Source organism: Melanostigma gelatinosum, assembly GCF_949748355.1.
Source record: "Melanostigma gelatinosum genome assembly, chromosome: 21".
NCBI classification, from domain to species: Eukaryota; Metazoa; Chordata; class Actinopteri; order Perciformes; family Zoarcidae; genus Melanostigma; species Melanostigma gelatinosum.
In genome coordinates this window covers 427974-454784 of record NC_136654.1, presented here as the reverse complement: position 1 = coordinate 454784, position 26811 = coordinate 427974, and the positions used below count along the sequence as shown (strand labels likewise).

At 45.1% G+C, this 26811-nt stretch overlaps 3 protein-coding genes across 11 annotated transcripts in view; 2 read left to right on the top strand and 1 right to left on the bottom strand.

The window, feature by feature from the left end:
• The first annotated feature begins 980 nt into the window (after positions 1–980).
• Positions 981–9112, top strand: minpp1b (multiple inositol-polyphosphate phosphatase 1b). The gene is made up of 7 exons (XM_079293645.1): positions 981–1632; positions 2386–2571; positions 5311–5499; positions 5945–6042; positions 6886–7016; positions 7412–7545; positions 7621–9112. Exons 1-7 carry the CDS (start codon positions 1200–1202, stop codon positions 7872–7874), a joined length of 1425 nt encoding a protein of 474 aa, XP_079149771.1. The 5' UTR covers positions 981–1199; the 3' UTR covers positions 7875–9112.
• A 618-nt stretch (positions 9113–9730) lies between these two features.
• atad1b (ATPase family AAA domain containing 1b) lies at positions 9731–15741 on the bottom strand. Of its 8 annotated transcripts, none has more exons than XM_079293646.1 (12): positions 15591–15741; positions 15180–15230; positions 14899–15040; positions 13617–13804; positions 13350–13448; positions 12515–12635; positions 12248–12448; positions 11968–12074; positions 11016–11105; positions 10850–10900; positions 10566–10696; positions 9731–10435 (listed from the first exon to the last, which is right to left on the bottom strand). In XM_079293646.1, exons 1-12 carry the CDS (start codon positions 15636–15638, stop codon positions 10315–10317), a joined length of 1350 nt encoding a protein of 449 aa, XP_079149772.1. In that variant the 5' UTR covers positions 15639–15741; the 3' UTR covers positions 9731–10314. The 8 variants fall into 8 exon arrangements, with proteins under 8 accessions (XP_079149772.1, XP_079149779.1, XP_079149775.1 ...); XM_079293649.1 differs by having other exon boundaries at positions 9735–10435; positions 14744–15040; positions 15591–15731; XM_079293650.1 differs by having other exon boundaries at positions 9735–10435; positions 13617–13877; positions 15591–15730.
• A 962-nt stretch (positions 15742–16703) lies between these two features.
• The window catches only part of ptenb (phosphatase and tensin homolog B), an 11805-nt gene continuing 1697 nt past the window's right edge, over positions 16704–26811 (top strand). Inside the window, exons 1-9 of one of the 2 annotated variants that reach the window (XM_079293655.1) lie at positions 16704–17134; positions 18753–18837; positions 19056–19100; positions 19225–19268; positions 21190–21428; positions 21856–21997; positions 22093–22259; positions 22328–22582; positions 22845–26811. The exon at positions 22845–26811 is cut by the window's right edge and continues 1697 nt beyond it. In XM_079293655.1, the coding sequence (XP_079149781.1) occupies positions 17050–17134; positions 18753–18837; positions 19056–19100; positions 19225–19268; positions 21190–21428; positions 21856–21997; positions 22093–22259; positions 22328–22582; positions 22845–23033 (1251 nt within the window). In that variant the 5' untranslated portion in view covers positions 16704–17049 and the 3' untranslated portion in view covers positions 23034–26811. Of the gene's footprint in view, positions 17135–18752; positions 18838–19055; positions 19101–19224; positions 19269–21189; positions 21429–21855; positions 22004–22092; positions 22260–22327; positions 22583–22844 lie in introns of both variants that reach the window. The other variant, XM_079293654.1, reaches the window with a different exon arrangement.

The window sequence follows — 26811 nt, the reverse complement described above, 5'->3', positions numbered from 1 at the left end:
AGGAGCAAACAGGACCAGGACCAGGGTCATACAGGACCAGGAGCAAACAGGACCAGGACCAGGGTCAAACAGGACCAGGAGCAAACAGGACCAGGACCAGGGTCATACAGGACCAGGAGCAAACAGGACCAGGACCAGGGTCATACAGGACCAGGAGCAAACAGGACCAGGAGCAAACAGGACCAGGACCAGGAGCAAACAGGACCAGGAGCAAACAGGACCAGGACCAGGAGCATACAGGACCAGAAGCAAACAGGACCAGGACCAGGGTCATACAGGACCAGAAGCAAACAGGACCAGGACCAGGGTCATACAGGACCAGGAGCAAACAGGACCAGGAGCAAACAGGACCAGGACCAGGAGCATACAGGACCAGAAGCAAACAGGACCAGGACCAGGAGCATACAGGACCAGAAGCAAACAGGACCAGGACCAGGAGCATACAGGACCAGAAGCAAACAGGACCAGGACCAGGGTCATACAGGACCAGGAGCAAACATTGACACACATTGACATACATTGACACACATTGACACACATTGACATACATTGACACACATTAACACACATTGACACACATTGACACACATTGATCCTCAGAGTTCTTCACAGTGTGAACACTTTGACCCTCACATGAGAAGAGGAGAGAGGTTGAAGGGACTGAAGGGCTAGTTGTAGTAGTAGTAGTAGTAGTAGCCACAGAGGGAGTACTAGTACATGACTGTTGGTAGTATAATTAGCATGTTCTCTTACTGTGTGTGTACTTTGTGTTTCTTTATTTGCTGCACACTTCGGTTTCTTTTTATTTATAGTTTTTCCAAAGATGCATTTATGAAATCTATAAATAAATATTTTGAGATGCTGAACTGAAAGCGTTTGGCAACGAACCTTTTATTTTGAAACTGTTGTTTCTTTTATCGGCTTTTATTTTGTATCACATCCACCGGATGTTGGCTAATTAACGGAAACATGACGTGGGCACGTTTCCGGTTTCTGGAGCTAAACGAAGTCAAACTAATATTTTTAAACGAGTTCATACGCAGTATAAGTATATTTTTATAGTGTATTTGTACTCGTATTCTGTTATAAGTTGTAGTTTTATGTAGAATAATCTGTGTTTAAAAACTCCGGGATCGTTTTGTGTTGAACGACAGATGAACCCGGAACATCAACAAAGGTTCCGTTAAAGAACCTTCGACATGTTCTCCGGTTCTCCCCCCAGGAACAGGCTCCTGTTAGCGGCTCTAAGTGTGCTCCTGACCCGCCTCTCCTGCTCCTCTCTCTCGCTACCAGACGTCCCAAACATCGCCGCGTTCTTCGGAACCAAGACCCGCTACGAGGACGTGAACCCGCACGTGCTGCGTGACGCGTTGTCCGTGAACACTTCCGTGTTGAGACCTCCGACCTCCGAGCGATGCTCTCCGGTCCACCTCACCGCCGTCATCCGGCACGGGAGCCGGTACCCGACCGTCAAGAACATCCGGAGGATCCAGAGCCTTAGCGAGCTGGTCCGGAGAGAAGCGACCAGAGGGTCCGGAGGGTTAGGGGGGTCCGGAACCTGGTCCAGAGGGTCTGGAACCTGGCTCCAGGACCTCCAGAGATGGGAGAACTGGTACACCGAAGACATGGACGGTGAGCACCGGGGGGTCCAACAGTAGAGATACTGAGAATAATAATATGAAATGATCCTCTTCCTCTCCCTCCTCTCCCTCCTCCTCCTCTCTCCTTCTCCTCTCCCTCCTCTCTCCTCCTCTCCATCCTCTCCCTCCTCCTTCTCCTCTCCCTCCTCTCTCCTCCTCTCCCTCCTCCTCCTCTCTCCTTCTCCTCTCCCTCCTCTCCTCCTCTCCATCCTCTCCCTCCTCCTCCTCCTCTCCCTCCTCTCCTTCTCCTCTCCCTCATCCTCTCCTTCTCCTCTCCCTCCTCTCTCCTTCTCTCCTCTCTCTCCTCCTCTCCCTCCTCTCTCCTTCTCCTCTCCCTCCTCTCTCCTCCTCTCCATCCTCTCCCTCCTCCTCCTCCTCTCCCTCCTCTCTCCTCCTCTCCATCCTCTCCCTCCTCTCCTTCTCCTCTCCCTCCTCCTCTCCTTCTCCTCTCTCCTCTCCCTCCTCTCTCCTTCTCTCCTCTCTCTCCTCCTCTCCCTCCTCTCTCCTTCTCCTCTCTCCTCTCCCTCCTCTCTCCTTCTCTCCTCTCTCTCCTCCTCTCCCTCCTCTCTCCTTCTCCTCTCCCTCCCCTCTCCTCCTCTCCCTCCTCTCTCCTTCTCCTCTCCCTTCTCCTCTCTCCTCTCCCTCCTCTCTCCTTCTCCTCTCCCTCCTCTCTCCTTCTCCTCTCCCTCCTCTCTCCTTCTCCTCTCCCTTCTCCTCTCTCCTTCTCCTCTCTCCTTCTCCTCAGGTCAGCTGGTGATGAAGGGTAGGGAGGACCTCCGTCAGCTGTCTGTGCGTCTGTCCCTGTTGTTCCCGTCTCTCCTCTGTGAGGAGAACATGAGGAGGATCAGTTTGAGGAGCAGCTCTAAGCATCGCTGTGTGAGCAGCGTGGAGGCGTTTCAGGAAGGTCTGCAGCGTCACTGGAGACGCAGAGGTCAGAGGTCAAGCTCTACTAATACCTCACTGTGGAAGTACTCTGTTACAATAGTAGTGTTCTGTTACAGTAGTAGTGTTCTGTTACAGTAGTAGTACTCTGTTACAGTAGTCTGTTACAGTAGTAGTGTTATGTTACAGTAGTCTGTTACAGTAGTAGTGCTCTGTTACAGTAGTAGTACTCTGTTACAGTAGTAGTGCTCTGTTACAGTAGTAGTGCTCTGTTACAGTAGTAGTACTCTGTTACAGTAGTAGTGTTCTGTTACAGTAGTAGTACTCTGTTACAGTAGTCTGTTACAGTAGTAGTGCTCTGTTACAGTAGTAGTGCTCTGTTACAGTAGTAGTACTCTGTTACAGTAGTCTGTTACAGTAGTAGTGCTCTGTTACAGTAGTAGTACTCTGTTACAGTAGTAGTGTTCTGTTACAGTAGTAGTGTTCTGTTACAGTAGTGTTCTGTTACAGTAGTAGTACTCTGTTACAGTAGTAGTGCTCTGTTACAGTAGTAGTACTCTGTTACAGTAGTCTGTTACAGTAGTAGTGCTCTGTTACAGTAGTAGTGCTCTGTTACAGTAGTAGTACTCTGTTACAGTAGTAGTGTTCTGTTACAGTAGTAGTACTCTGTTACAGTAGTAGTGTTCTGTTACAGTAGTAGTGCTCTGTTACAGTAGTAGTACTCTGTTACAGTAGTAGTGTTCTGTTACAGTAGTAGTACTCTGTTACAGTAGTAGTGTTCTGTTACAGTAGTAGTGCTCTGTTACAGTAGTAGTGCTCTGTTACAGTAGTAGTGTTCTGTTACAGTAGTAGTGTTCTGTTACAGTAGTAGTGTTCTGTTACAGCAGTAGTGCTCTGTTACAGTAGTCTGTTACAGCAGTAGTGCTCTGTTACAGTAGTAGTGCTCTGTTACAGTAGTAGTGTTCTGTTACAGTAGTAGTGCTCTGTTACAGTAGTAGTGCTCTGTTACAGTAGTAGTACTCTGTTACAGTAGTAGTGCTCTGTTACAGTAGTGCTCTGTTACAGTAGTAGTGTTCTGTTACAGTAGTAGTGTTCTGTTACAGTAGTAGTGCTCTGTTACAGTAGTACTGCTCTGTTACAGTAGTGCTCTGTTACAGTAGTAGTGCTCTGTTACAGTAGTAGTGTTCTGTTACAGTAGTAGTGCTCTGTTATAGCAGTAGTGTTCTGTTACAGTAGTAGTGCTCTGTTACAGTAGTAGTGCTCTGTTACAGTAGTAGTGTTCTGTTACAGTAGTAGTGTTCTGTTACAGTAGTCGTGTTCTGTTACAGCAGTAGTGCTCTGTTACAGTAGTAGTGTTATGTTACAGTAGTAGTGCTCTGTTACAGCAGTAGTGCTCTGTTACAGTAGTAGTGTTCTGTTACAGTAGTAGTGTTCTGTTACAGTAGTCGTGTTCTGTTACAGCAGTAGTGCTCTGTTACAGTAGTAGTGTTCTGTTACAGTAGTAGTGTTCTGTTACAGTAGTAGTGTTCTGTTACAGCAGTAGTGCTCTGTTACAGTAGTAGTGCTCTGTTACAGTAGTCGTGTTCTGTTACAGCAGTAGTGCTCTGTTACAGTAGTAGTGTTCTGTTACAGTAGTAGTGTTCTGTTACAGTAGTAGTGCTCTGTTACAGTAGTACTGCTCTGTTACAGTAGTGCTCTGTTACAGTAGTAGTGCTCTGTTACAGTAGTAGTGTTCTGTTACAGTAGTAGTGCTCTGTTATAGCAGTAGTGTTCTGTTACAGTAGTAGTGCTCTGTTACAGTAGTAGTGCTCTGTTACAGTAGTAGTGTTCTGTTACAGTAGTCGTGTTCTGTTACAGCAGTAGTGCTCTGTTACAGTAGTAGTGTTCTGTTACAGTAGTAGTGCTCTGTTACAGCAGTAGTGCTCTGTTACAGTAGTAGTGTTCTGTTACAGTAGTAGTGTTCTGTTACAGTAGTCGTGTTCTGTTACAGCAGTAGTGCTCTGTTACAGTAGTAGTGTTCTGTTACAGTAGTAGTGTTCTGTTACAGTAGTAGTGTTCTGTTACAGCAGTAGTGCTCTGTTACAGTAGTAGTGCTCTGTTACAGTAGTCGTGTTCTGTTACAGCAGTAGTGCTCTGTTACAGTAGTAGTGTTCTGTTACAGTAGTAGTGTTCTGTTACAGTAGTCGTGTTCTGTTACAGTAGTCGTGTTCTGTTACAGTAGTCGTGTTCTGTTACAGCAGTAGTGCTCTGTTACAGTAGTAGTGTTCTGTTACAGTAGTAGTGTTCTGTTACAGTAGTCGTGTTCTGTTACAGTAGTCGTGTTCTGTTACAGTAGTAGTGCTCTGTTACAGTAGTAGTGCTCTGTTACAGTAGTCGTGTTCTGTTACAGCACTAGTGCTCTGTTACAGTAGTAGTGTTCTGTTACAGTAGTAGTGTTCTGTTACAGTAGTAGTGTTCTGTTACAGTAGTAGTGCTCTGTTACAGTAGTAGTGTTCTGTTACAGCAGTAGTGCTCTGTTACAGCAGTAGTGTTCTGTTACAGTAGTAGTGTTCTGTTACAGTAGTAGTGTTCTGTTACAGCAGTAGTGCTCTGTTACAGTAGTAGTGCTCTGTTACAGTAGTAGTGCTCTGTTACAGTAGTAGTGTTCTGTTACAGTAGTAGTGCTCTGTTACAGTAGTAGTGCTCTGTTACAGTAGTAGTGCTCTGTTACAGTAGTAGTGCTCTGTTACAGTAGTAGTGCTCTGTTACAGTAGTAGTGCTCTGTTACAGTAGTAGTGTTCTGTTACAGAGCTAACTCACCAGCTGGACGATGATTTGATGCGTTTCTTCGAGCGGTGCCGTGGTTACGTGGAGGGCGTGGAGAAGAACCTCACGGCTCTGATGGAGGTCGAGAAGTTCAAACATGGAGAAGAGATGAAGACTGTGAGGAGGAGGGTGGAGGAGAGACTAGGTCTTCATCAGGACGCTCTCACACCAGGTCAGACTCACTCAGAGAGCGAGAGATACACTCGCACACTCGCACTCATACACGCGCACTCACTCGCACTCACGCTCGCACTCTCGCACGCACACTCACACACTCACACTCACTCTCGCACACACTCACTCACACACTTGCACTCTCACACCAGGTCAGACTCAGTCGGAGAGAGATACACTCTTGCACGCTCACACACACTCACGCACTTACACACACAAAGTTTTCTCACTTGGTTTTACTTACAGGTTTTGGACTTTATTCATTCTATTATCTTGAAATTAGTTCTCAGAACTTTGACTTTAGATTCTTGCTTTATTCTAAATATGCTAATTCATATTTTTGCTCAGCGTAAACGGAGCCACTGGTCTCTGGTCTGGTCTCTTGAAGTTTGTCCCTCTGTGTCTCCTGTAGATTGACGTGTGTCCCTCTGTGTCTCCTGTAGATCTGGTAGAAGCTGCCTTTTTCTTGTGTTCCTACGAGCTCTCCATCAAATCTCTTCACTCCTCGTGGTGTTTCCTGTTTGATGAAGACGATGCAAAGGTAAGAAATTCCAAATAAAAGAGCCCGAGTCGAGCGTCTTCTCTCACAGAGGATCTCTGGTCTGATTAATATACGTAGAACCATAAATACTTTAAAGCAGTGATTCTCAACTGGTGGTGCCTGAAAACATTTTTTTCTTTTTTAAATCCTGTGCTTTTATTTTGAAGGTGATTTTTGTGCCGTCTAGTCACACTTGCACATGACGCCCCCAAATTTGGGGGCTCTCGGGCTTAGAGGGGATTGCAAATGTCGTCCATAAAATGCTCCTTTTGATCGCGATTATTGTGCATGTGTACATTTTATATACCGGATTAAACAGCAACGTATGGGCAACACGATCATATAAGTCACTTTTTACACACTCCAAACACAACTATACACGACTAATATAAGCAACCACGTATTCCTGGACTCAAATCTGCGTTTTATTTACTGCGCTTCGCTATTCGAACAACAAGCTAACGGCTAATCAATACATCGCCGAGCATTAGAATTCGACGCAGAACTCATGAATTCGGTTTTTCTCTCCGTGAAACCAATACAAAGCTGTGAGCCAACAACGGCAACACACCAGTTCACTTCACCGGAAAAAATCATCGGTATCTGCTCACCTTTATGAAGAATCACGAAAATAACGGCGATAATTATCCGGTTCAAAGCTAGAATCATCGTTGGCAGAGGATGAAATAATATTTCATGGAACTAAAAAGTATTTTCAGTCACAGGATGTTGATTCAAATAAATGATGTAGTATCGATCCATTATTAGTCAGAGGTATTGATCAGTGGAGCTTTCAATCTTCTTGTGTTATAATAGTTAATCTTCATAACATGTGATGTGCAGGTGTTGGAGTACAAGTCTGACCTGAAGCAGTACTGGATGCGTTTTCATGGTCATGTGATCAACAGTCTGTCCAGCTGTCCTCTGTTCCATCACGTCTTCAGGACTCTGGACAGAGCTGGACGTCCCCGCAGGTCTGTGACCTCACAGGAACATACGAGTTGTTATTATGAATTCAGTATTATTATATTAGAAACTTTATCATTGTCATAACAATACTTATCAACTAATATGTATCTAGTGTTATATGTATTATTATGAAGTCATATTCATGATTTATAGATTATAATAATTATTACATAAACCTTTATCATCATTGTAATAATAATTATTACTAATATTAATATTACTATAAATTATCATTATTTGTAATAGTATAAACTAATATTATTATTTCAATTTGTATCATGATAATTTAAAATGATCCGTGATGAATCTGTAAACTGTGAATTCAAACTCTTATTCTGAAGGATCACAGAGGACAGGAAGCTGACAGAAGTGTGCTTTGAATGAACTTTATTGTCATCAGGTCCACCGACGCTCCTCCTGAGCCGGCCTCCATCCTGATTGGTCACGCCGAGACGCTCCTCCCCCTCCTCGCTCTGCTGGGACTCTACAAGGACGAGACTCCGCCCACCGCTGACAATTACCACTCGCAGCACGGTAGGAAGCCCCGCCCCCCACGTCCAATCAGAGGAAGGCACGATCCGCCTGACGTTCTTCTTCTGTGGTTCTCAGGCAGAAGCTTCCGGTCCGGTCTCATCGTCCCGTACGCCGCAAACCTGCTCTTCGTCCTGTACGACTGCCAGCGAGGCCCACGGCTGCAGCTGCTCGTCAACGAGTCGCCGGTTCGATTCCCGGGTCTGGAGACGGAGGACGCGCCGCTGTACCGGGACGTCCGGGCCGTGTACCGCCAGCTGCTGGACGGCTGCGACTTCCACAGGGAGTGCGAGGGGACGAGCGGCGGCCGGGGACCAAACATTGAACTCTGAGGCGGAAGGTAGACACGGCGAAGACACGAGGCCTTAATCAATACATCGATTTACTGAAACTAGTGTCCACAGCTCAGCGCCTCCTGCTGGGGACAAACTGAACAGACGCTTTTTAATGTTCAGTAACAACAGATTCATCAATCCGTCTGCTTTAATATCACGTCATGAGTTCTTCTTCAAATACTAAAAAGGGTTTTAAAGGTAAAAAACGGATATTTGTTTGCATCAAAGCTGTTTCGCCGCGTCGACCTCTGCAAGCCCCGCCCCTTTCCTGTGTCAACCAATGACATGTGAGCAGTAGTCATCGGAGAGAGACAGTCAATGTCTGATCGCTTAAAAGATCTTTTCAGTTCATTGCAGCTTCATTTAGTTTAGTGTTGAACTTCGTCTCGTCACTGTGAACGTAGCGATGTCAGAACATCGTATCTTCAGAGAGAACGTGATGTCTGTCTAAAGACGTATGTTTTACAGTCTTTTACTGTTTTATGACAAACTGACACTTTCTTGAACGTAAAATGATCTTTTAAATGTTCAAACGGGATCAAACTTTATTCGTCTCTGTTGACGAGCGTCCACATTTCTTCTGGATTAAGGTCCCAAAGTCGTCCACTGAGATGCTTTTAAAAGTTTTAAAAATATTTTGTTTCAAATTTTTCAATCTCATAAACCTGCAGTTTCTTCTTCACGTTTTCACATCTGGCGTCAAACACAGAAATACGATTTAATAAGCATTTAATGAATTGTATTAATTATAAAAATACTATTTAAAATGTTATTTCATCATTTCTTATTTATTTCCGTGACGATTCATTAATAACTTGAGGATAAAAGAGCGTCACAGATATTACTGACCTTCTTTTGCGTCTTTTATTTTGGTGAAGTGACCCTTTAATCTTTAAGAGTCACTTCAGAAAATAGTTTTTTGTTGGTGACTTCAGGCTTCATCTGTTTTTATTCTGTATTTATTGAAATGATCATTTAATCGGTTTTATTTAAAGCTGCAGTTCCTCTAACGGACACCAGAGGATGCTGTGATCAACTGACTGTGTGGAGGTTTTTCACAATAAGAGTCCCGTTGAGGAGATAGAGGCGCTTTGTGTCTTCAGGGAGAATCGTTTTATCTTCTGTCATTGTTGATGGAGCCTCAGCTTTTTAAAGGGACGTCAGGGTTCACTCTTCTTTCTTTGACTTCCTGTTACTGCAGAACGATACCAAATGTTTTCACTGAAAAGCTTTAATAAACGTTTTCACTCGTGAAGAAGAAGAACGGAGTGTTTCGTGTTATTGTTTATTTTTGGAGATAAAATGTGAAGAAACATGTTGCCCGCCATCGACGCAGCCAAACAAACTAATTTATGAATTAAGTTATACATTTCAATTATCACGGTATGTTAATCACTAGTCAACGCCGTGAATGAAAGTTACAAAACCATGAAAGCATCTCACTTTAAGAACTACTTGGTCCACCTTAAAGGTCAGTCCACCTTAAGTGTACCTGAGAGTTGTTGCTAACCTTCACTTTAATCCGCTATAAACTCATGTCTCATATTCATGGACTACAAGTATTTATTTTATTATAGAGAAACAAAAGTTAAACATTCTGTAAACTATTTGATTTGGCTGCTAAATATTAATTACATGTTTCTAAAGCTTCTAAACATTTAACTTCCTGTTTAACGTTTCAGGACGTTCTGACTTTACATATAAAGATTTATATTGTACTTTGTCTTGTGGAACAGTTTGAAATAATGCATTTCTTTGAAGTTTGATACTTTAGATTTATTACTTAAAATGTTTATTCACAGAATGTTATGTTTTAACAAGTTTATTTCATTGTCCATCAGTTAACAGGAAGTGTAAAATAAAGAGATCAAAGAATCGATTACTGTCGTAGATTAAGAACTTTATATTCCATATCTTGTGTTTTATTATTATCTTAATGAATATATATTTGGACCAAACGAGTTATTGAATCAAGAAATTATTTTATCACAAAATACAAACCAGACCAGCTCTGTAAACATTCAAACATAACATAATAATAAAGTACACTTCATGAACGCGTCGCTGCTTTTATAACTTATTTACTAATAATTTTCATAACCCTAACCCTTTTCACAATAAAAGATCAAGCAAGTCTGTAGAAGTCAATGGAAAATCCAGAGATCTTAACCTGTTCTGTTTTGAGTTTAGTTCTCTGATGTCACAGCTGCTGAGGCTCATGGGTAGTGTAGTACTCGCATACAGTAGAACCTAATGAGAGGAGACGTAACAAGAATTCATTCTTATTATTTTAAAAGATTCTCAAAGCAAGTTTGTTTCATGTTTTTATTTCTATTTCTGAGAAGTGGCACAAACGGGTACGTCGGGAATCAAACCCACGACTGCAGGCAAAGCTGATGTCATCACACGGTGTGTGTGTGTGTGTGTGTGTGTGTGTTCAGTCCAGAGCGGCGTGCAGCAGAGCGCTGTGACCGCCGGCCATCTTGGATTTCTTCATCTTACCGATCGCCTTCTGAAGGTCTAACTGATGGATCGGACGGATGAAGTCCTCTGATGGACTGAGAGAGACAGGTAGGGGTAGAGAGACAGACAGGTAGAGAGAGACAGACAGACAGTGATGTTTATTGATCAAAGACAAAACATTTGATAGATTATATTAAATTAAAACGGTATCAGACAGACGGGTACCTGTCGTTCTGCGTGTGGACGAAGTCTCGGACACAGAGCAGAGCGGCGTCACGACACATCTCTCTGAGGTCACTTCCTGAGAAACCGTCCGTCTCTTTGGCAACGCCAACCAGGTCAACAGACAGGTCCACCTGCAGAGAGAGAGAGCGAGCGAGAGATCAGAACGTGGACAGAGGTTGTATGGGTCTCGGAGAGGAGGATCCTGGGTATTTCCATCTGATTTTTAAGCTTGTGATGTTTACAGAGTGTCAGTGAAGGCCACACGGTGCGTTCGAGGGACTCACGCTCTCGTTCTCCAGGATCAGTTTGAGGATCTGTTCTCTCTGACTCGTACTCTGAAGGAACAAAACAAACCAGGGCTCTTATTTTGAAATTGAAGTATCTCGGTTAGAACCAGACTCTGGTCCAGGTCTAGGTTCTGGTCTGATGGGAGTCACTAGGAGTACTTACAGGCTGGTTGATGTGGAACCTGGTGGGCATCCTCCTCAGAATAGCAGAGTCCAGGTCTTGAGGACGATTGGTGGCTCCCATGATGATCACCTGACACACATGACGACATCATCAAGAACAGACTTATTATTATTGTCTCTCTCTCTCTACCTGTCTGTCTGTCTCTCTCTCTCTCTCTACCTGTCTGTCTGTCTCTCTCTCTCTCCCTGTCTCTCTCTCTCTCTACCCGTCTGTCTCTCTCTACATGTCTGTCTCTCTCTCTCTCTCTACCCGTCTGTCTCTCTCTCTACATGTCTGTCTGTCTGTCTGTCTCTCTCTCTCTACCTGTCTCTCTCTCTCTCTACCCGTCTGTCTCTCTCTCTACATGTCTGTCTCTCTCTCTCTCTACCCGTCTGTCTCTCTCTCTACCTGTCTGTCTCTCTCTCTACCTGTCTCTCTCTCTCTCTCTACCTGTCTCTCTCTCTCTCTACCCGTCTGTCTCTCTCTCTACATGTCTGTCTCTCTCTCTCTCTACCCGTCTGTCTCTCTCTCTACATGTCTGTCTGTCTCTCTCTCTCTCTCTCTCTCTACCCGTCTCTCTCTCTCTCTACATGTCTGTCTGTCTCTCTCTCGCTCTCTCCCCCCGTCTGTCTCTCTCTACCCGTCTGTCTCTCTCTCTCTCTCTCTCTCTACCCGTCTGTCTCTCTCTCTCTCTCTACCCGTCTGTCTCTCTCTCTACCCGTCTGTCTCTCTCTCTACATGTCTGTCTGTCTCTCTCTCTCTCTCTCTACCCGTCTCTCTCTCTCTCTACATGTCTGTCTGTCTGTCTGTCTCTCTCTCGCTCTCTCCCCCCGTCTGTCTCTCTCTCTCTACATGTCTGGCTGTCTGTCTCTCTCTCTCTCTCTACCAGTCTGTCTGTCTCTCTCTCTCTCTCTCTACCCATCTGTCTCTCTCTCCACCTGTCTGTCTGTACCTGACAGTGGTGGTCTGTGTCCAGTCCGTCCCACAGACTCATGAACTGGGCCTTCATCATGGCCGTGGCTTCGTGGTCCGAGCTGGACCGGCTCCTCAGGAACGAGTCTGTTAAAGGAACAGTTCAACATTTAGTTAGCTTAGCATAAAGACTGGAAACAGATGGAGACAGTTAGCCTAGCTCTGTACAGAGGGAACAACAACTAACACAGCTTTAAACTCATGATTCAGACCACGCCCCTCCTTTGATTGACAGGTCTGTATGTGTGTGTGTGTCTCACCGATCTCGTCCACGAAGATGATTGACGGCTGCAGCTTGACAGCCAATGAGAAGACAGCAGCAGCTAGTTTCTGAGACTCTCCGTACCATTTGTCCGTCAACGTGCTCGGCTGCAGGTTGATGAAGCGAAACCCCGCCTCCTTGGCCGTCGCCTTGGCGATGAGTGTTTTCCCACAGCCAGGAGGTCCGTAAAGCAGCACGCCTGTTACCATGACGACATCATCAATCAATGTATGACATCATGACACTGATCTACAGCCTGTCTCACCTTTAGGAGGCTGCAGTAGTCTGGAGCCCTGGAACAGGTGTCTCTTCTGAACAGGTAAGATCACCGTCTCCTTTAACTCTGTAATGACCTCGTCCAGACCGGCGATGTCCCTCCATGTGATCTATTTATAGATTATGATGACATCACATCAACAGGGTAACTACCAACAGAGGTTCTCTCCAGCGTTAGCAACCATCATCATCATAATTTATGCCGTCTAATATTAATAATAATGATTAGTATCCATCATAAATACAAGAACTATTTGATCCTGATGAACGACAATCACCAACACCGGCCAATCAGCAGGTCAGCTGACTTCCTGTTTACTCCTCTGGTTGGTTTGTGAACAGAACCAGAACTAAAATGTCACAAAGTATCCAAATGAACATCAACAACTAATCTCTAAAACAACAACAAACTTAATTTATTGACAAAACTAAACGTTAGCATGAGGCTAAGTATATTAGCACATGGCTAGGTTAGCTTTAGCATGAGTAAGTATATGTGCACAAGACTAGGTTAGCTTTAGCATGAGGCTAAGTATATTAGCACAAGGCTAGGTTAGCTTTAGCATGAGGCTAAGTATATTAGCACAAGACTAGGTTAGCTGGTAAAACCTGCATCATATTGTGTTTTTAATCACTCTGGTGTTCCACAGGGCTGCCCTTTAGGTCCTCTGTTATTCTATTGACTCGCTTCTTTTTGAAAATACAATATTAATGTAACTATACTTCTCACAACCTTTGTATTGTACCTCTTGTATTGGTACTACTGTTAGTACTCCTGTTCTGTGTTGTATTGGTACTACTGTTAGTACTCATGTGTTTGTTACCTGCATGGTCAGAGGGTCGACCAGGTGAGCAGCGATGCTCATCTCGTATTCTGACAGCTTCACATTTTTAACTCCGATCTGACGCATCAACTTCTCGGCCTGAAGGAGAAAATATCAAAACATGTGACCAGGATTTTATTTAACGAAAGAAAGTTAACTCAGCTGAATGTTCCCCTCACCTGTTTCTGAGCCTCCACCTGTCCCTCTAAGCCCCGCCCTCTCACCTGTTTCTGAGCTGCCACCTGTCCCTCTAAGCCCCGCCCTCACCTGTTTCTGAGCCTCCACCTTCTGCTTCCTGGTGGGGTCAATGGCGTCCACCATCCACTTGATGGTGAAGTAGGTGACGGCTCCAAAGATGGTGAGTCTGAAGAGAAGACCGAGGACCTCGTTCCTGCCCAGAGGACGAGCCATGTTCTCCACGGGGACCTCCCTCAGCACCATGGTGAGGGTCAGGGCTGCAGCAGCAACAGCAACAACAGGTTAGACTGTCCCGCATTCAGCTCCAGCTTCAAGCTTCTGATCTTCAGTCTGAAGGAAACGTGAACGTGTTTTTAAAGGCGAGACGTCTCAGACTGGCCACTGTGGTTCAGCTGCTCTCAGATGTTTCATACAGAGAGAAGACATTCATAATAATAATAATAATAATAATAATAATAATTTATATTGCACCTGTAAAACCAGAGTTCCAAGTGTTTTGACAGACAAAGCAGCAAAAGAAAGGAAATAACAGAAATATCAGTGAGACAAATTAACACATTTTTTTTTTTTATCAATTCATTAAAGAATAAATAATTTAGTCTCAACAAATAAAAATCAAACATAAAAGCGAGTCTGAAACAATGTGATATGAAACAGGTGTCATGTCAGAGGAAGGTTTAAATATCGAACTAAATACATGATTTCATCTTCGTACTTATTAAATCAAAAGTCTGATAACATTTTACACTCAATGAGCTACAAAAACCTTTAAAGTTAATGAGAAGTCTTTAGTCCTATTATTATTATTATTATATAATAATATAATATAATATATATCTATATATCTATATATCTATATATCTATATATATATATATCTCGTTACATACATACATACAACAGAATGAAGACGTCTTTCAGAAGAGGAGGACGCAGCTCCTGGTGAAATATATGATTAATATATATATATTACATGAATATGATCGCTACTTCATCACGTGACGGCCTGGATGTCAAAAGTCGATATTAATCTGAGCCGTTCTAAAGAGCAGCTCGTGCTGATCACTTTGAGATGTAAAGTCTCGTTTTACAAGAGACAAGAGAAGAAGTTTAAACGGAGTCTGTTCGTGTTCAGAGTTCATGATGAAACTGAACGACTGTTCACAAGCTGCTAATGTTAGCTTAGCATTAGCTTACCTTTGGCTTGACCTTCTCCGCCGCTCCGATGGTGGCGAAGCGGCTTTTTACCGGATGAACCGACAGATATCACCGCCGGTATCAAACCCGCTTTGTGAACAGACGGTGAGACCGTAAACCGGTCGTTTATCCGGTCAAATGTGACCGGCGCTTACCTCCGGTAGTCACGTCACACAGCGGTTTGTTCTTCGGTGGTGCTGGTTCTTTTTCTGGTTTTACGGCGGTTGGTATCCATTTTATTGGTGCATTACCGCCACCTTCTGCTCCGGAGTGTGAGTCAGACAACAGAATTGCACTCTTTACCCCAAAACAAAACAAACAAATAATAAAATGAATTAAGAAACAAAAAGCGCTCTCACCAATGCTCAGGACTCCTTTCAGTGAGCATTCATGCTCCCTAATTCCCTCAGATGATTCCTCATCATCTCATACTCACCACTCCGTGCTCAGCGGACTCCTCTTCTCCACATCCCTCACACAACCCTGTCTGGTGTTGTAAATAAAATATATTGATTCAATGTTAAACACAGCTTATACGCGGATATGTGAGTTCTAGTGCAAGAAGGTCAAATACTCCAGACGGGGCATTCATAGCGCTCGTCTGAACACAGTATTAGAACTCTGAAGGACAGCTGTTGCCCCAGTTAAATGTCACACAGCCTGACAGAGAACTAGTTTCAACTGCCAGCTCCGTCTTAGAGATAAAGAGGCGCCCCGCTTATCAAGTCGGCCGGACATAACAATATGCTGCTACATCAACATCCACACATACTGATGATCCAGAGAAGGCGGTCCCAGTCCGAATAAGAAAGAGACAGATCAGAAAGTATATTTCTATTCTACCTACCCTGGTAATTTGGAGGTGCTTCTTCTTCTTCTTCATGGCGGATGGCATCCAGTGAAAGGTGCATTACCGCCACCTACTATATTGGAGTGTGGACCCGAGTAACCTATCCCCTTACAAAAACGAAACCAAAAAACTAAACTAAATAAAATAAAACAAAAAAAAGGAGTTTGCCATTTCAGAGATTTCAATTATTTTACTCAATCCTGTTCACGTATTGTGGGCGCTGGTTCTTCTTCTTCTATACTTCTTTAAATTGTAGCTTTTAGACTCACTACCGCCTCCTGGAGCGCGGGGGAATTAATATGGTGCGTTCAGGGTAAAGTAAAATAAATCATTTTTTAATCAAATACAATATCTACTTAGATTGGTGAATACAATTCTTTCTTCAGAGAATGTTTACACTGAAGTAGTAGTACATTCACTGTCACATAGTATTTTTACTGTGTGGTATAAGTACTTTCACTGTTAATCAAGCTAGCAGCTATCAGGTAGCATCATCAAGTCAGACGGATTGACGCAATAACAGGAAATGACGAGTCTACAGAATAAAAGCTCCGTGTGACGTTTATTTACAAAAATGTCGAGTTAAATTAGTAAGTAGAAATACGAATACAAATTTAAATAATTATAGATACAAATGTATAATTGAATTTTGAATTATGATTAAATAGCACATGAATTGTTACATCATGATGATAATAATACAAACTGAAAATAATTATGGAATACAATAATAAAACACACAAAAACGAATACATTTATCTATAAAGTGAGCCCTTCTGTATATCAACAATACATTTAGTTAAAAATATATGTATAGTCTAAATATATTATGCCTGAAAATACTGGAAACAGCACATTAAATATATTCCATTTGTTATTTATGTATTTGTTTATTTATGTTTTCATTTATTTGTGTGAAATGTATCTGCACAGCATCATAGAGATTAATAAATGTATTCAACATATGTATCAAAATACTTTTTGCAAAATAAATAAAAGTTTTAAATCAGAGCATTATTTTGAATGCGTTAACCGGATGTCTCTTGCTCTTGACTATCCGCCTCTTCTTCTTCTCTTCCTCCGCTCAAAGACGCCTCGGAGAGATTTGTTTTGCGTCCAATCACAGCGGCTCTGCTGCAGACGGAAGGTCGGCGAGAATCCGACCGAAGCTTCGGACGTCTAGAGGACCGGAGCTCAGAACGGATAAGAAGAAGAAGCACCGGATGGTTCTAGTTTCTCCAGGCGGGGGGCCTGGAAACCCCTTGTTCTGACCCACAAAACAGCGTCCACAGCCGGGCTGACTCTTCACTAGAAGGCCGGCTGGTTGTGGCTAAGCTAGCTCCGAGTTAACTAGTTAGCTTCTCTGCCCGGGATCCAGACGCTGGAGGACGTACACAAACACAGCCGGACGCCCGGTACTTTCCTGTAGTTTAAACGGACCTCACAGTGGGACATAATGGCGGCTTTAATCAAAATCAAGGAGATCGTGAGCAGGAATAAAAGACGTTTCCAGGAGGACGGCTTCGACCTGGACCTGACCTGTATCCTTTTAGCCGTATAGACTCTTTACGGTCTTTTTACCGGGTTAGGGCAGCCTGGTTCTGGGTACTCTGGTTCTCTGTGGAGGACTCACTTTAACAATGCTGTACTTTAATGATGGAGTCCATATCAAAACATTACATATATAGCAGATGGAGAGCTGCTCTTCTCACCGGGGTGCTTTAATAAACCGTGAACCAGACCTCGGTGTAATTATCAACACTTCTAGAATAAACGTGAACGGTCACGATACGCTTTAATACGTCCTTAAAGTAGCATAGAGAGCTCGTTATGCGGCTCCGTCGTCTTCACGTTTCACTGTTTGTAGTAGTCCGTACAACGATCTCGTGTTTACGGTCATGTGTGTTCACGGTCAGTTTGTCTTAAATTGACAGTTTTCTTAACGGAGTTCGTAGTGCAGCGGACTGAAGCTAAGCTAACGTTAGCTGTCTGTCTCCAGTCTTTAACCATCAGATCGGATCAGTTGTCGGCTGGATGTCTGATCTGTTTTCATCCGGATCGGTGTATAAACGTCATAATAATATAATCACACTTTTTGTGTTATTGTGTGATCGTTTTGAAGGCAGCAGATGCTAACAGGCTAAGCTAACAGTGTTAGTGGCGTTGCATCAGACTGAAATACAACAAACACATATATTATATACGTGTGTATGTATATATGTGTGATTCATATATATTATAAATAATATATATATTTATAATATATATGTATGTATAATATATGAATATGCAATATGTGTGTGTGTGCATCTATCTAGATATTTATTGAAATGTATTTGATGTTCTGGTGCAGAATATAAATCCTCAACAAGACCAACAAATGATAACAATAATAATGATAATAACAATAGAACAGTGTAATGTTTACAACAATAATAATCTGTGTTGTGATTAAAACAGGACTTGGTCTCCTCTGTTGGTAGAACTTGTTTATAATAATAATAATAATAATAATAATAATAGAGTGTCTCCTTCTTCAACACGTTTCTGGACCTCAGTCTGTTCTGTTGTCCAAACAAAGATGGCCGCCAGGCACCAGAGCTCCATATGGCCGATACATATTCTATATATTCCATATTCTCATGTTCCTGTAGAGGTTCTGGTTCTTTATGTGTCGGTGACTCTGATGCTTTAAAGAGGACCGGACCTGGTCCAGAGTCTGCTGGGCTTCCAGATATCAGACCTCGTTATCTTCATCATCCATCAGCTGGTTCTATGGTGATGTCATCACCTGATCGTGACATCATCAGTTAGTTCGTTATAGTTTCTTTATATGAATCTGTTGGACATGTTTCCGACCTCCAAGCATCCCATAATAATAATAACAGTCAGTAATGATGACATCACGTTTCTCTACTGGAGAGACGATTGGACGAGAGAGAGGAGGAGAGAGTTGCATTCTGGGCCTCCCTCTTTTAATATCTGCTGCTGAGGAGCCTTGGAGCAAGGCAGTGCAGCCTCTGCAGGTCAAGAGAGAGGACATCTGACTGTCAGAGATTTACTGAGATATTGAACTGTTGGTTAAACTCTCACAGCTCTTCAGCTGCATTGTGGGAAATGTAGGAAACCACGCGTTTGAGATCCTTAACAAGCCGTCAGACATTTATCCAAACATCATAGCGATGGGATTCCCAGCGGAGCGTCTGGAGGGCGTCTACAGGAACAACATCGACGACGTCGTACGGTGAGGTCACTTCCTGTTCCTCACCGTCACATGACGGAGGGTACATCCCAAGTCTCTTAATTGCATCCCAGTTTCCCTCACTTGCGTCCTTTCCTTGCATCCCTGGTGGGAGGGACTAAGACGCAAATGAGGGAAACGGGGATGCAATGAAGAGACTTGGGAGACTTGGGATGTACCTGTAGTCCACTGATGTCTGTCTCTATCTGTCTGTCGCTCAGGTTTCTAGACTCAAAGCACAAGAATCACTACAAGATCTACAATCTGTGAGTCTCTGAGTTTATTTTATCGTCACCAAAATTTTGTTGTGTCAAACCTCACATGTGATGTTAGCTGTTAGCGGCTAGCATGACTCGGTCTGGTCTCTGTAACGTCTGTCTCTGTCCTCAGATGTGCGGAGCGACATTATGACACGTCAAAGTTCAACTGTCGAGGTGAGCGTCCTCCAGGAGGTTTAAGATGAATAAAGTGTCTCACGTCCCTGTCTCTGTCCCTGTCACTCTCTCTGTCTCACGTCCGTCGCTCTCTCTGTCTCACGTCCCTGTCTCATTTCCCTGTCTGTCTCTCTGTCTCACATCCCTGTCTCAGATCTTTCTCTCTGTCCCTGTCTCTCTCTCTGTCTCATGTCTCACGTCCCTGTCTCACGTCTCTGTCTCACGTCTCTGTCTCACGTCCCTGTCCCTGTCTCTGTCTCACGTCCCTGTCCCTGTCTCACGTCTGTCTCACGTGTCTGTCCCTGTCTCTGTCTCACGTCTCTGTCTCATGTCCCTGTCTCATGTCCCTGTCCCTGTCTCTCACGTCCCTGTCTCACGTCTCTGTCTCACGTCTCTGTCTCACGTCCCTGTCTCACGTCTGTCTCACGTGTCTGTCCCTGTCTCTGTCTCACGTCTCTGTCTCATGTCCCTGTCTCATGTCCCTGTCCCTGTCTCTCACGTCCCTGTCTCACGTCTCTGTCTCACGTCCATGTCTCAAATCTCTGTCTCTCGTCTCTGTCTCACGTCCCTGTCTCTCTCACGTCCCTGTCTCACATCTCTGTCTCATGTCCCTGTCCCTGTCTCTCTCACGTCCCTGTCTCTGTCTCACGTCCCTGTCTCACATCTCTGTCCCTGTCTCTCTGTCTCACGTCCCCTTCCCTGTCTCACGTATCTGTCTCACATCGCTGTCTCACGTCCCTGTCCCCATCTCTGTCTCACGTCCCTGTCCCTCTCACGTCCCTGTCCCTCTCACGTCCCTGTCCCTCTCACATGTCCCTGTCCCTCTCACGTCCCTGTCTCTCACGTCCCTGTCTCACGTCCCTGTCTCTGTCTCACGTCCCTGTCTCACGTCTCTGTCCCTGTCTCACGTCCCTGTCTCACGTCTCTGTCTCACGTCCCTGTCTCACGTCCCTGTCTCACGTCCCTGTCTCACGTCTCTGTCTCACGTCTCTGTCCCTGTCTCTGTCCCTGTCCCTCTCACGTCCCTGTCTCACGTTTCTGTCTCTGTCTCATGTCCCTGTCCCTCTCACGTCCCTCTCTCACGTCCCTGTCTCACGTCCCTGTCTCTGTCTCACGTCCCTGTCTCACATCTCTGTCCCTGTCTCTCTGTATCACGTCCCTGTCTCACATATCTGTCTCACATCTCTGTCCCTGTCTCACGTTTCTGTCTCTGTCTCACGTCCCTGTCTCACATCTCTGTCCCTGTCTCTCTGTCTCACGTCCCTGTCTCTCACGTCCCTCTCTCACGTCCCTGTCTCACGTCCCTGTCTCTGTCTCACGTCCCTGTCTCACATCTCTGTCCCTGTCTCTCTGTATCACGTCCCTGTCTCACATATCTGTCTCACATCTCTGTCCCTGTCTCACGTTTCTGTCTCTGTCTCACGTCCCTGTCTCACATCTCTGTCCCTGTCTCTCTGTCCCACGTCCCTGTCTCACGTCCCTGTCTCTGTCCCTATCTCTCTCTGTCTCACGTCCCTGTCTCTCGTCTCTGTCTCTGTCTCACGTCCCTGTCTCACGTCCCTGTCTCACATCTCTGTCCCTGTCTCGCGTCCCTGTCTCACGTCCCTGTCTCACGTCTCTGTCCCTGTCTCACATCTGTCCCTGTCTCACGTCTCTGTCTCACGTCCCTGTCTCACATCCCTGTCTCACATCTCTGTCTTACGTCCCTGTCTCACATCCCTGTCTCACGTCCCTGTCCCTCGTCCCTGTCTCACGTCTCTGTCACGTCCCTGTCTCACATCCCTGTCTCACGTCTCTGTCCCTGTCTCACATATGTCCCTGTCTCACGTCCCTGTCTCACGTCCCTGTCTCACGTCTCTGTCCCTGTCTCACGTCTCTGTCCCTGTCTCACGTCCCTGTCCCTGTCTCGCCTCCCTCTCAGTGGCTCAGTACCCGTTTGAGGACCACAACCCTCCTCAGCTGGAGCTGATCAAGCCGTTCTGCGAGGACCTGGATCAGTGGCTGAGTGAAGACGAGCAGCACGTCGCCGCCATTCACTGCAAGGCGGGAAAAGGACGAACGGGCGTCATGATCTGTGCCTACCTGCTGCACCGGGGCAAGTTCCAGGAGGCTCAGGAGGCCCTGGACTTCTACGGAGAGGTCCGCACCCGGGACAAGAAGGTACCGGCACCAGGACCGGGGTCAAGTCACGGTGTAACAGCCCACATGCAGCCGGTCTACAGCCGGTCTACAGCCGGTCGTCAATGTTCATGACATCATCTGCAGACACACGGCGGCTGGTTTCCTACAGCTGTTTGAACCTAAAATAACTTCTGCTGTGATCGAATCACAATAAACAGATACAAATGATGCAGATTAGTAAGAAGTCAGAATTTATGTTTTGAGTTCTCTCCTCAAGACGACAAGTAAACGACTTTTAAAATACTTCTGAATGGAGCCTGGTTTGATCGGTGCTATGCTAAGCTAACATTGTAGCCGCTCCATCAACGCTCAACATAACGTCATGTAGGCATTGTTTTCATTGTTTGTACCGTCGTCTATGGTGTGTACACATGATTTATGTGTGTGTGTGTGTGTGTGTGTTCAGGGCGTGACCATCCCCAGTCAGCGGCGTTACGTCATCTACTACAGCTTCCTGCTGAGGAACCAGCTGCTCTACAAACCCGTCGCTCTGCTCTTCCACAAGATGCTGTTTGAAACCATCCCCATGTTCACCGGAGGCACCTGCAGTAAGAGTGAGAGTGTGTGTTTGTGCGTTTTTGGTGTGTGCGCGTGACTTGCTGAGTCATGAACTAACGTGTGTGTGTGTGTGTGTGTGTTACAGACCCTCAGTTCGTGGTCTACCAGCTGAAGGTGAAGATCCACACCTCTAACCCCGCCCACACGAGGAGGGATGATAAGCTGATGGTGTTTGAGTTCCCACAGCCACTTCCTGTCTGCGGAGACATCAAGGTGGAGTTCTTCCACAAGCAGAACAAGATGATGAAGAAGGTGAGGAGTCTTCAGGCAGACGGACCACAAGCTGGACCCGTTGATCACTTTAGATTCTGTCCCTCCAGGAGAAGATGTTCCACTTCTGGGTCAACACCTTCTTCATCCCGGGACCGGAGGAGGACCTGGACAAACTAGAGAACGGCAGCGCCGGGACGCCTCTGGACCCGACCGACAGGACGCACCAGAACCCGGGGGTGGTGATGATGGTGACGGGAGGAGAACCCAACGACAGAGACTTCCTGGTTCTCACTCTGACCAAGACCGACCTGGACAAGGCCAACAAAGACAAGGCCAACAGGAACTTCTCCCCCAACTTCAAGGTAAGACGTCCTGGACCAGGTTCTTCCTACAGGCCAGACTAAGGCCTGGTGGACCAGGTTCTTCCTACAGACCAGACTAAGGCCTGGTGGACCAGGTTCTTCCTACAGACCAGACTAAGGCCTGGTGGACCAGGTTCTTCCTACAGACCAGACTAAGGCCTGGTGGACCAGGTTCTTCCTACAGACCAGACGAACTGTGATTTCTTTATTCATAACATCTAACAGCCTAATAACCTCCGTGGACGTTGTTCTTGTGATTCAGATAAAACTGTATTTTACGAAGACGGTGGAGGAAGGAGCGAACTCTGACGCCAGCAGCACGTCGGCCTCGGTGACGCCGGATGTCAGCGACAACGAGCCGGATCACTACCGCTACTCTGACACCACGGACTCCGACCCGGAGAACGAGCCGTTTGAAGACGATCGCCACAATCAGATCACAAAAGTCTGACACACACACACACACTCTCTCATGTGTGTATATATATATATATATATATATATATATCTCACACACACATCACACACACACCTACCTGTATGTTTACACACTCATGAACCCTGAAACTAAGACTGGGTTACGTTAGCTAACTGGGGACTATAACCAACGGACCAAGACTGATCTGTGGGTCTCAAAGAGCTCAGGTCAGTGTATAAGACCCCCACCCCCCCTCCAATCTTCTGCTCAATGCACAGCTGGACAATCACATGACACGACAGTCACATAACACGGTGGTTGGAGGTGAGTGGGCGGGGCTAGACGTGTGGGCGGGGCCAGGGCGTCCAAACGGACAGCGAATGGTCATTGAGACGGACTGAATGGACGGACAGGAGATTGAAAAAGACATGAGAGTAAAACTTGAATATAAACAAAGTGAAAGACAAGTAGACGTCAGTCTGTCGGATGAATCCCCGTGTGTCCTTGCTTCCTCTTCAACCTTCAGTTGAGTCTCTTCTCTCTGTGCAGCGGCGTCCTTTTTGTCTTTGAAGGCCAAATTAAATCTGTATTTGTTTCTCGGTATAAATCTGCAGCGTTTCCTTCCTGTAAAGTTCAACTGGCACTGAAACTGAATCTGGACTATCGAGGGGCATTAGAGCTGTTTTAATGGATGATCCGATGATTAGATCTGATCACGGTGCCGCTTGAGACTGAATGCTCAGAATGTTTCTCTTCAGACCTTCGATCAGCTCCTCCAGATCCAAAAGATGTATTTTGTTAAACTCTGACGTATATCAAACAAGATGCTCACAGTGTAACCATTCCTTCAGCCCGTTCCGCTTTCAAGCTCGAACACACCCCGACACAAACTAAAGCAGAAATCTACAGCTCCGGAGCGCTTGGTTTTCACATCCCTGGCATGCCGTGCGGGTGGGGTTTGCACTTTATAACGGACTGAATATCGACGTGTATTTCCATCCAAGAAAAGCCCGTTCGTCTCATGTTGTGCTGGTTTCTGTCAAGTTTAAAGTCCTTTTACAAAGCTGCCGTTTTAAAGCTTGAGCTCAAAGTTTCTCAACTTTGGGTTCAGGACCCAACGTCTGCGGTTCTGAGAATATCTACGGATAAAAAGAAATTAGCTTGATAGGTGTTTTTTTGTTTTTTTTAAAGTGCTCTTGAAGACTCGTTTCTTTGGATCACCGGCCGGCCGATGCGGAGAAACCCTGTTGTACCGAGGTGAAGTTTGTTTGAGCATGTCGCTGACCAATCAGCTTCCAGCAGGAAGTGACCCCAGTCGGTCACAAGGTGCAGCCTTGTCTTTGGTTTCTGACATTTCAAAATGGGTGATCCTCTATAACTACTATAACTCTGTCCATAGACTATTAATCCTTTTACTCACTACTACTTCTTGGAGACATTTAAGCATTCGAGTTCTTACAAACCACCTTAACACCAGGGACGACATTTTGAGGATCGCGTTAGCATCACAGCAGGTTGAGACTATTCAGTCTGGATTTTACAGAAGGAAATGAACGTATGGGATGCTCCGATTCATCTCTTTAGGCCGTAGACCCAATTAGAGCATTCGTCGTTAGAGGAAACCAAAACGAATGACCAGTTAGTTGCTGTTCTTTGGGATCTGACTGAATGTTGAGGATTTAAAACCCTTTTTTACTGAAGGTCAACAGAAAAACGACCTAGATTGGACTTAAGATGACAGCTGTTTGATGGTTTAAACTAAAGGCTTCTTTGTGTTCCAATCAAGTTTTCTAATCAGATCTAGAGATCACCTATGTGATTGATCGCAGCATCCCCAATGATCTAAAGGAACAAATGTGGGTAGAAGTGTTCATCCTGATGTCTGATTTCTGTCCTAACATTTGGTTCTACTTTGATGGTACATCATAGGTGTGGTATCAAGACTCTGGTTTGGGGCTTAGAGTTCCTGTTGTTGAACCCTGAAGGCCTCATCCAGAGCCTGATCACACAGGACGTACTTGAAAACATGAAATCCTCAGCACCGCTTTTACTAATCTTTAAGGGCAGCCAGCCACATCGTTACCAGACCCGCTAGAAGGGATCTTACTTCTCCCAGTCTTAAATCCCATCTTGACATCAGAACCCAAACTCAAAGAGTCTACGGCATACGGAAGGACACCAAAAGGACAAATGACAATAATGTCAAGCATGTTTGGTTAAGATCACACTATCCCAGTTGTGTCAAAGAGAGGGGGGCGAAGAGGCCCCTCTGGGACTAAACTGGACGAGTCCCAGAGGGCTCTTGTCCATTATTAGTCTCGACCCTCCAACCATTTACTGAGCTTCTCTTAGTGAAGATGAAACACCCTTCCCTTTGTCCCACTGAGGTGTACCGACTGGTTAAACAAAGCCTCATCGATTAATCACCAAGCCAATCAGAGATCTTAGAATGGGAATCGTCAATCCGGATCCAGAACAACAATAAGAACTTTTAGTTGTAAGTCGCCTTCCTCTGATCCTCAGGGTGTAAACACCTGGATCCCAAAAGTAGGACTCAAAGCTCCTCAAAGTCCCTGAAGGAACCGTTTGTAAAAGGTGCTGATGAAATAATGTCCTGTGTGATCACGTCTTGAGGGGCAGCGCTCAGGCTTTTGCACACCGTCAGGTCTATAGTTCATCTTGTTGGGTTTTAGGTGCTAAGCTAACCAGGGCTGCTCGCTAACCAGTCGCGGGGGTTTCGTCAGGTCCTGATCTGGGACATCAGCTCGCCGATCGATCCACAGGCTCAGTTTGTGTATTTTACAGCAACAACACACTTCCTGTCTTGAGTCCTGTCAGGTGCTGTCAAGCCTGGCCTCACTTCCTGTCATCAACCCGTTCAGACATACGTTGAGTCCTTAAAACAACGTTTTCCACAGTATCACGACATCTGTTAGCCACTGAATGTGATACTGATGTTTCAGGGTACTTTTTTTTTAAACGGACGCTATGGGAGATCAGCTGGTCCGTTGATCAGATGGTGTCGATGCCCGTTCCCCCCCCACATCTCAGCAACGCATTGTTCAGCCAGATGAACGTCTCGTTTGCTTGAACCTGAATGTGTATGTTAAAATACTACCAACTATTTGTTCTGATTTTAAAACGGGCATCTCTGCAAATTGTAGACTGTCTTAAGTGTTTTATATTTTTTAACCCCTGAACAAAAGCAAGTACATGTCTGACTTTAAGTTGAACGCTACTCGTACTGCTGAGCACTGAACGGGTTTCAGGTATTTGAGGCCAGGCAGGTGCTGTCCTCGTCTCTGACGGTTTCAGGTGCTCAGCGTCTTTCTCTTTGAAACAGTTTATGGTTAAAGATGGACGCGTCCTGCTCCAACTTTGTCAAGTCCATCTGGGAGACTTGGAGTTACAGAAACGGTGTCAGATAGTAGAAAGTTTAACAACAGGTACTTGGTGATCCAGAACTACACCGCAGAGGTTTAAAAATACAAACTCCCCTGGTCGACCTTAAAGGATGTTCAGGGTTCCTACTCAGATCCACGAAGTCGAAGAGAAACCATTGACACAAAACTCTGAGAACATCTGAGAAACCTGAACGTCTCGACGTCCTTGAGTTCAATGTTTCGAATCAATGACTTCACGTTTGCCGTTTACAGCCGAGTTCCCTTTGAATCTGGAATCTGTGAAGGAACCCTGAACTCGGTCAAATACCGCTCTGAATGAACTTCTAACCTTCAAAGATCACCGTCAACGTAGTTTTACACACTGAAGAATACATTCAAGCTCCAGTAATTCCTAGTTTTGTCTTTGA